The sequence below is a fragment of the Vombatus ursinus genome, unplaced genomic scaffold, assembly GCF_900497805.2.
Source record: "Vombatus ursinus unplaced genomic scaffold, bare-nosed wombat genome assembly UNPS02014790.1, whole genome shotgun sequence".
Lineage (NCBI taxonomy): Eukaryota > Metazoa > Chordata > Mammalia > Diprotodontia > Vombatidae > Vombatus > Vombatus ursinus.
The window spans coordinates 140,400-149,739 of record NW_020954568.1 but is presented as its reverse complement, the minus strand read 5'-3'; the positions used below and the strand labels follow the sequence as shown (position 1 = coordinate 149,739).

The window sequence follows — 9,340 nt, the reverse complement described above, 5'->3', positions numbered from 1 at the left end:
ACACACACACACACACACCACAGACATACACCCACACCCCAGACATGCACCCACACAGGGACATGTATAATACGGCCTGTCCTCAGGGAGCCTCGGCCTCTGGGCAGGGTAGGCTGAAGCCTGCTAACCCCGCCCCCCCAAATGCAGTACCTTGACGGTAGAGGAAGTCTTGCTGCCCCCCTTGTGCTCCCAGAAACTCCTCTTGCTCATGTCTCCAGCCACGATGTCCTGGAAGGAGGAGAGAGCTGAGCGGAGCCCCCTCCCACCTCTCCCCACCCCCAGCCTTTGCACAAGTTTCAGCATCATTCTGCTCCGGAACCCTCTGTAGATCCTTACTGTCTATCAGACGCCTGTGCCTGACATTCAAGGCTCCCCGCAAGCAGGTGTCACCCAAGCTTTTGTCCTACTCCCAAGCATACTTCGCCCTGGCCCTGGTAAACCGCTCTCTGCCTGTGGGAGGGTGCTTGAATGACGTCCCAGAACTCAGAATTGTCCTCTGCCGCTCCTGTGCCCCGGCTCAGGCCGTACCCACTGAATTCTTATCCAGCTTTTAAAGCTGACCTCAATGCAACCCCCACCTCCAGGAAGTCCTCCCTGATGCCGCCCTCCTGAGGGCGCCTCCTCTAAAGCGCTCGTCCCATGGAGGGGACATCTCCTGGGGTGGGAGGTCTGAGAGGGCAGGAGCCAGCACCCGCAGGCCTTCCCCTCCGGCCGCTGAAGGAACCTCCCTGCGCCCAGATGGGGGAGGAGGGGAGAAGGCGCTTACCTTGCATGGAGGGGTCTTGGCCGAAGACTGAGCCAAAAGCTCTCCAGTCTCCCACAGGTTTTTGGAGCTGGCTACGGTCATGGCGGGCATCTCCACGGACGGCTGCCGGCTCAACTTCGGGGTCTTGCCAGCAGTCTGTAGGGCAGATGCAGATGGAGGCAGCCAGCACGCACGCGCATGCACACACACACACACACACACGCACACGCACATGCGCACACACACACAGGCACACGCACACACACGCACACACAGTCTTAGTTAGCAGAGTCGATGCTGAGCTGGGCAAGGGAGGACGAGGGGAAGGACGTGGACAGAAGGGCATCTAAAATGCACCAGAGCGAGGTTCAAGCAGGGAAGCTGAGGTGAGGTCACCAGCATCAGAAGGGCAGTCTAGGGAGGCAGGGGGCCTACACCTGGGCTCAACACCCCCACCCGTGTGAACCTCTGGGAACAGGAGGCTGGCCTGGGGGGCCTTGGAGGGCCTGCCCCGCTCTCCCTATGACCCCCTCCCTTCTGGCTCGAGGTCTACGCTCATGTGACCTCGTCAGGAAGGAAGTCTTCCCCTCCACACCATCCCCCTCCCCCACAGGCTTCCCCCTCGTGGGGGCTCAGGAGGTGGGGGGGGTGGAGGGAGCAGCCGCCGTCCCCACGAGGGTCTCAACCGAAGGATTCTGTTAAGCATTGTTCTACCCGAAGCTCAGACAGGGCATCCCAGCGGGGGCCTGCTCGCACGCTGAGAGCCATTCAGAGTGGCAGCATCTCTGAGCAGCGCAAGGCTAACCCAAGGAGCCCGATGCCATTTCTAGCATGCCCCAGAGGGGGTCGCCCCGGCCCTCGGCTTGAAGATCCCCAACGAGGGGAGCACGCTCCCTCTGGACAGCTCTCACTGACAGGCAGGCCGCCCTGATCTCCAGCTGCAACTGGCTTCTTTGCCCCCTGGCCCCCGGGGCCCTTCGTTCTCTGCCGAGCAAGACGAGGCTGCCCTTTTTCAATGACCCCTAGTTCTCTTTGACCAATGCCCGGACGGCGTGAACCCAAGGTCCCTGCCCGTCCTGGTGACTGCCTCTGCCCTTCGGGGCAACCCAAGCCCTCCCCACCATCTTGGATCCCCTGATTTCACCATGGCCTCCAGATGGGCAGCGAGGGGACGCGGGCAGGGCTCACGTTGGCCCACAGGGCAGCCCAGGGGCCAGAGAATGCCCTTACTTCAATGGCCTGAGTGTACTGTTCCAGCCGGTCATCAATCTTGGACACGGGCAGGGCAGGCTGTGACTTCTTCACGCTGTTACTAGGGGAGAAGGGCGACAAACTCAGAGCAGAGGCCAGCCAGGACTCGGGCCCCCTTCTCAGGCCCCGACAGCCCCAAGGTGATCTGAGCTTCCCCAAAGTCACCTGACTCCCCAGGGCAGGGTTACCTTTTCTTTATGGACCGGTTCAGGGACTCAGTCCTGTCGATGAGCTGGAAGGGGAGAAGTTAGAAAGGAGGAGGGGCAGAGGTCAGTGTCAAGGCCGTGGGAGTTGAGGGAGGCAGATCCTTCCCCCACCCTCCCCCGGGCCCTGTGCCCACACTGATGCCTGCAAGGCTCTTCCAGGCCAGAAGACAAGGTCACCTAGGATAGTGCCCTCATTTTCCTGCTGGGGAAACTGAGGCCTGATGCAGAGAAGTGATCGAAGGTTTCCTAGGCAGCTAACATCAGGGCTGAGTGACAGGCCAGAGGCTATTAAGCCCTCGCGGGCTGTGCTCCCCACTCCCACCTCCAGCCTCGGCTGGGCCCCAGCACACAGAAGCATCTTCCCCAGTGACCAGCTCTAGAAAAGACTCCCTGCTGAGGTCCAGCCTTCCTCTCCCCAGGTGCCAGCCCCCATCACTGCCTGCCCATCAGACATCTCTAGTCCGATGTCCTGGGCAAAGCTCAAACTCGACATGTCCAAGACAGAGTCCGCTACCTGACCCTCCAAAGCTCGGCCCCTCTCCCTCACCACTTCATCCCCCAGAGGCGGCTGGTGGAGAGAGTCCAGGACTGGGAAGCCACACCCTGAGCCCAGCCTCGGTCACCAACTGGCAGAGTGACCTGCACAGGTCACTTCACCTGTCTCCCTCAGTTTCCTCATCTGTAAAACGGGGATATGCAAATCCTCTGGGTCATTCCTCTTAAAGGACAGGTGTGAAAGACCGGGAAGCCAACAGGGACAGCAGCTCTGAGTGTAACACAGGCAGGGCTCCAATCAACAGGGAGAAATTAGGAAGGAAATAAGGAGGAAATCCTTATCTGAGACGACCAGCTGGGAAAAGTAGAAGGCGTTCTGGTGGAAAGTCGGCTGAGGCCAGCCTGGCACACCACATATGGCCACACCTCCCAAACTGACAAATCCTCTCAATGTAAAAGGATACATTGTGTTTAAAAAAACGAGAAAGTCACCTTGCCAAGCGGCAGACAGACTGACAATTTAAAGCCAGACAAGGCTGTGAGGTGACCAAAAAAAAAAAAAAAGGGCCAGCTAAGTGGCACTGTGATTGGAGAACTGGCCCTGGAGGACCTGAGTTCAAATCCAGCTCAGACTCTTGAGCAGTGTGATCCTGGGCAAGTCATTTAACCCCAACTGCTTCGCCAAAAAAAAGAGAAGAGAAAGAAAAAGAAAAAAAGTTCGGCTAGAGTAAGAAAAAAAAGCCTGGAGGGACTTCCCGAATCACTCTTTGTGAGTGGAGAGCTCAGCGTTATCAAATGAGGGAGGGGAAGACGTCCAGAAACGACCAAGGTCAAACAGGAGCATACACACATCGATTAACAGGCACTGATTGTGACTGGCCCAGGGGGTCAGGGCTGCTGGCTGAGCTCACTGAAGTGCAGATCACAGCTGGTCAGAGCCCACCTGCGGACATGAGGCCCAGACATGCTCAGAAACCTGCCCAAGATCCCGGAGTGCCTGGCATACAGCAAGCGCTTAATAAATGCTTGTTTACCTGACTTATCGCTACTAGGAAACCTCACAGGCTGCTCCAGAAATGGCAGTAACTCCCATCCCAAATCCAGGCAGCCACCCAAACCAATCCCACCCAATAGCCCTATGAGGGCAGCAGGAGGGGCACTTCCTAGCCCCACATAGACTAATGGTATGTAGCATTATTATTATTGCATATTATATATACATATGTTATTATTCTCTTCCTTTTATGGTAAAGATGAGGAAACTGAGGCAGACACAGATAAAGGGACTTGCCCAGGGTCATACATCTAGTAAGTATCTAAAGCCAGATCTGAACTCAGGTCCAACATTTTATCCAGATGAGGAAACTGAGGCTCAGAAATGGACAGCGTAAACTTCTCTTTTCAGACAAACAAGACTGGGCCAGTATGGAAAACCTGTCGTCTGGGTCCCTGCGGAGAAGAAAGTGCCTACCTTGGTGGTGGGACTGAGGGGTGCTGGGTCCTGCTCCTCCCTGGCCTCTGGGCTGGAGGGGCTGGGGGCCTCAGGCTGCCTCTCCTCCTCCTCCACAGGAGTGGCCTTCAGTGATGCCTTTCTGTCCTGGAGGCAGAGAGGCCAGGTGTGGGGGGAAGCCTTCAGAAAACCAGCCCCTCGCCAGGGCGTAAGAGGGTGCCCCCAGCTGGACCATCTTGTGACCCAAGCCAGATGTCGACCCTCAGCCCCTGTGGAAGGGATGAGACGTCGTCCTCCCCCCTCCCCCCAGTTTTATCAGCCCTAGTGTGTGGGGAGCTCTACAGGGCAGGCTAGCCCCTGCCCCAGAGAAGCAGCACCTCAGGCCAGGGTGGGGCCCTGCTCCAGCTCTCCAATTATACAATTCTGGGACCAATTCCATCTGAAGGAAGTCAGAAACTGCAGCGTCTCAGGGCTGTCACACTATCCTCTCATTTAACAGGCAGGGAAACTGAGGCACAAAGTGGCGAAAGGGGCATAGCCAATCAATGAGAGATCTGGAACAAGAATGTCCAGGCCCCAGCTCTTTCCACAGCCCCAGACTGCCACCAGAATCAGGCCAAAGCACTGAGCCTTCCCGGGGGGACTTGAAAGTCTCTGGTCAGGTCAGAAGGGAGACCAAGAAGGCCAGAACTAGCATCTTCTGCCTCCACGGCAGACTTATCAAGATGCATGCCCATATGGGAAGGGCTTGGATATCGGCCTAGAAAGACAAATTCAGCTGAAGGGAATAGCAGAGCCCTGCCCCGGGCTTGGGCAGAAACTCCCCCGGACACATTGAGGCTACTCCACCACCTGTAACGTGAATGGGGTGGAGCTGGGTGTTGGGGACATCCCAGTGACTCTGGTTCAGCTCCCTCTTTTCTATTCTCTAGAACATGTGGAGTGCTACCAGACCCTCTGAATGTGGGCACCTGCAGCAGAGCGCCAGTCACCCCACCCTAGGTACAGCCTGGAAACCCAGAGCTCCAGCGCTAGAAACAGTAGCAACCACAGGGACCGGGGAGGGGAGGGGCAGGAGAGCCCAAGTCAGGACAAGAAGGACAGGGAGAAAAAGGCATGGGGTAGGGGGAAGTGGCCGTTCAGGGGTCCAGCCAGGACACAGGCTCTTCTCTCCCGTGCCCTCCCATTCAGCTCCCCGCTGTACCTCGGACTCTGCCTGCACCCGCAGGCAGCTTCCCGTCTCCAGAAGGCCGATCTCTTCCTCCAGGATGTCTCTCGCGGCCTCCCCAGGCCTGGGCACTGGATCCACGCAGAGCTGGCTCAGGCTGGCTTGGGTTTGGCCCAGGGGAGGATCGTCCCCTTCCTCCTCCTCCTCATAGGAGGGATGTGAGGACCTGCCCAGAGAAGGGGGAGGGTCAGCAGATGACAGACCGCTCCCTCCCTGCCGCCAGCAGGCCCCGCCAGCCTGGGCAATAATCAGGCTCAGCTGCCCCACTTAAGAGGCTGTGTGACCCCGGACAGGTCACTTGCGTGTAGGGACAATCACACTAGCACTCCCAGGTCCTTAGAGGGAGAATGCTTTGCCAACTTTAAAGGCCTAAAGAATTGGGACGGAGATCACAGAATCCAGAGCTGCCGGGCTACCACACATCTGCTCCCTCCCTCATTTTACAAATAGATAAACTGAGGCCAGGGCAGCCAGGTGGCACGATGGATAGAGTGCCACTCGTGCGGTCCGGAAGACTCCTCTCCCTGAATTCAGACACTTCCTAGCTGTGTGACCCTGGGCAAGTCACTTTGCCCTGTTTGTCTCAGTTTTCTCATCTGTCAAGCGAGCTGGAAATGGCCAGCCACTCCAGGATCTCTGACAAGAAAAGCCCAAACAGGGTCATGGACATGCCTGAAACCTGATTCAACAACAGAGAGGCCACGAAGGATAAGGGCAGCGTCCATGGCGAAGGAGGTAAGAGGGGGCAGAGCCGATGGGTGGTCAGGAGCCTAAAAGGGGGAGGGTGAGACTTGGCAGTCTGAGGGAGCACAGGCTTGGGGAGGAGGAAGAGGGTGAGTGGGGGTCGCTGGGGTTTAGCCCCTGAGGCCCCAGCTCCAGGCTCAATGCTGGCCCCAGCCCTGACCCCTGTCAAGAGATCAGCCTCAAGTACCTTCCCCCAGAGCAGCATTAAGCCCTGAGGAGCAGGGCTTGGGGTCTAGTCAGCAAAAAAGAGAGGGTCAGGCTTAAAGTCGCAGGAGTTGCCATCAAGGGGCATGGGCTGTTCCCCAGCCTCAGGTAGTGATCTTCCCATCATGGGGCCAGATGACCACTAGGGGTACTGCCTGGAGTCCCCCCATCTGTGACCAGCTCAGGGTTCACACGCACCATGCCAAGAGCCTGATCCCACCCACGCCTGGACAGGACAGAGGCAGCCATTGAGACAAGGGGCGGCCTGAGGCAGAGAGGGCCAGTCTGAGGGACTCCAGAGCAGAGGTGTGGCCAAGCAGGCCAGACTAAAAGGCCTGGGAAACGGTTCACAAAAGGAGTAAAACCCCAGGAAAACAGAGATAACCGTAGACTTTAAACAGCCGAGAGGCAGCCTGACCGACACAGCCGGCTGATGGAGCATTCAATTTGTGCCACTGTTTGAGGTGCCTGGGTTCCCATCCCAGCTCTGACACTTCCCACCTCCAGGACCTTGGCCAAAGGCCTTCCCGGGGTGGGTCTTCCCTTCCTCCCCTGCACAGGGACGGGTTGGACTCTACAATCTTCCTGCACTGATTCTTCCAGTTCTAAGAAACTGAGGCCCACATGTGACGTCTGCCCAAAATTCACCCACCCTCACAGCTGTGGACAGGGCTGGGGCCCAAGGGAGCTCCCTCCCCCCAGCACTGTGTGTTTCCTCAGTTTCCCTGGACATGGCCTGAGTCTAAGCAGAGCCTTAGCTGGGGAGGGAGGGACTAAGTCTCTGAGCCCAGAGCCCTGGGAGGGAAGGGAGGAGGAAAGAAGGGAGGGAGGAAAGAAGGAGGGAGGAAAGAAGGAGGGAGGGAGGGAGGAAAGAAAGAAGGGAGGAAAGAAGGAGGGAGAGGAGGGGGACGAGGAGGTCCAGCCCCATTCCATCCCTGGCCCTTTCAGTGCTGTGGCCCAGGCCACTAGGGCAACTGGAAAGGCTTCCACACTGCCCAGGGAGGCAGCAGGGAGCCAGGAAGCTGGGAACAGACCTGAGGCGGTTTGAGTCCACTGGGCATGGGGCATATCAAATCAGGGCCATGGCCCTGAAGGCCCCCAGACTCCGCAGCTCCCATTTCCTCACCTTCTTTTCTTTCCCTGCCCCCCTTCTCTACACTCCTTGCCTCCTCTCCCGTTCCCCCCATTCATCTTTTTCTCCCTTTCGCCCTTCTCCTCTCCCGTCTGCTGCATGCTTTCCTTCTCTCCCTATTATTCTCTGCCTCCTCTGTCCTTCTCTCTGTCTCTCCCTCTCTCCTTCTTTGCTCCCCCTTTCCACTCCCTGCTTCCTTCCCCCACATGCCCCCAGTGCTCACTGATCCCTGGTTCCTGGCCACCTCTGGGAGCCCCAACTACGTACAGCTCACAAGCAACCCTTGAGTCTGTGTGTCCTGTTCCGAGCTGTGTGTGTGTGCCTGAGTCCACCTCCCTGGGGCAGGCCCTCAGCCTCCCTTTCTCCTTCTTCCTCCCTCCTCCCCCCATTGGACTCAAACACCATCATGGCGGCACAAGGAGCTGGCAAAGCCCCGGGAAGATGACCAGGGTCCAGCTGTCTGTGCTTGCTTTGGGGCGACACCCTCCCCTGCCCGGCTGGACATCCTTCTGGACCTGTGGCTCACGCCTGGAGAAGGTGCCTGCAGAACGCTCACCCCTCAGCTCGGTCCTCATATTCTGGGCTTTCTTCTTGAGAGGTCTCTCCGCCGTCCAGGCTCCCATCTGGACCCCATCTCTGCTTCCGCTGCTCCATCTTCTGGGACCAGTCGCTGAAGCCCTCATCCTCTTCCAGTTCCATGGGCTTCAGGGCAAGGCTGAAGATGAAGAGAGAAGGGAGAGATTGCAAGGGGGCACTGCAGGAGAGACAGACGGGCCATCCTTCTGATATCACCCCATCTCCCCCCAGCCTGGGCGCCAGGGGCCCAGTCCACCCACCATGGAACTGACTGAGAATCTCCCCAGGCCTCCCAACCTTCACTTGAGGACCCCAGGGTTGGGGTGGGGGGTAGAAAGGAGTGGAGGGCACAGGATAGAGGAGTGCCCAGGACAGGCAGAGTGTGAGGCATGGCACTAGTCCTAACTGGCTGTGGTGCCACCCAGGCACTTCATCTAAATCACAAAGGGAACCAGGGATTCTCAGAGGTGTTCTGAGGATACAGCCGATGAAAAGTCCTGGAGGCAGGAGAGGGAAAGTCATATGTGTGTGAGAAGAGTAGGAAGGAAACCAGCCTAGTTGGACAGAGCACGGGATGGGTAGGAATGTACAATAAAGCTGGAATGGTGATTGGAACCAGGTCATAAAGGGCTTTGGGTGACAGACAGGGGAGTTTGCATTTTATCCTGGAGCACTATTTTACAGATGAGGAAATTGAGGCCAAGAGAGAAGGGTCACTCCCTTCTTGCAGCTGGATTTGAACTCAAGGCCAGAGCTCTCTCCTGTGCCAGCCCAAGGAGCAGGAGAGAGCCTCGAGGAAAGCAGTGGGGGGCCCCACCGTCTGATAAGGCACCTCCCCGGAAAGAGAGGGACCCAGAGGAGCGAGTGGGATTGGAAGCCACTGGGAAGTCCAGGCAAGGGTGCCGGCCGAGGGACAAGGGGATGGACACTAGAGATGCTGCAGGGACGGGGCCAGCAGGGGCTGGAGCAGACGAAGGAATGGCTGCGCGGTAAGCAGACCCGGGGGCTTTGGGCGCAAGGCTGCAGCGTTTGGTGCAGGTCCTCTGGGACGGTCAGCTGGAGACGTCCTCCCACAGACCCGTCCGCCCCACTCTGGAAAACATCATCATACATACATACACCACATACACCACATACACCACACCAACCACACACATACATACACACACCACACACCATATACGCACATACACACACCACACACATACATACACACACTACACACCATATACACACACCACACCACACCACACACATACACACACACCATGCACCATATACACATATACACACACCACATACACACACC

General features: G+C 57.7%; 1 protein-coding gene across 2 annotated transcripts in view; it reads right to left on the bottom strand.

Annotated features, from left to right (window-relative positions):
- Nucleotides 1–9,340, bottom strand: part of LSP1 (lymphocyte specific protein 1) — a 58,656-nt gene that overhangs the window by 9,473 nt on the left and 39,843 nt on the right. For both annotated transcript variants that reach the window (XM_027868669.1, XM_027868670.1), the window contains 7 exons: nucleotides 8,012–8,170; nucleotides 5,352–5,541; nucleotides 4,169–4,294; nucleotides 2,185–2,228; nucleotides 1,976–2,057; nucleotides 767–901; nucleotides 151–228 (listed from right to left, as the gene is read on the bottom strand). In XM_027868669.1, the coding sequence (XP_027724470.1) occupies nucleotides 151–228; nucleotides 767–901; nucleotides 1,976–2,057; nucleotides 2,185–2,228; nucleotides 4,169–4,294; nucleotides 5,352–5,541; nucleotides 8,012–8,170 (814 nt within the window). The remainder of the gene's footprint in view (nucleotides 1–150; nucleotides 229–766; nucleotides 902–1,975; nucleotides 2,058–2,184; nucleotides 2,229–4,168; nucleotides 4,295–5,351; nucleotides 5,542–8,011; nucleotides 8,171–9,340) is intronic.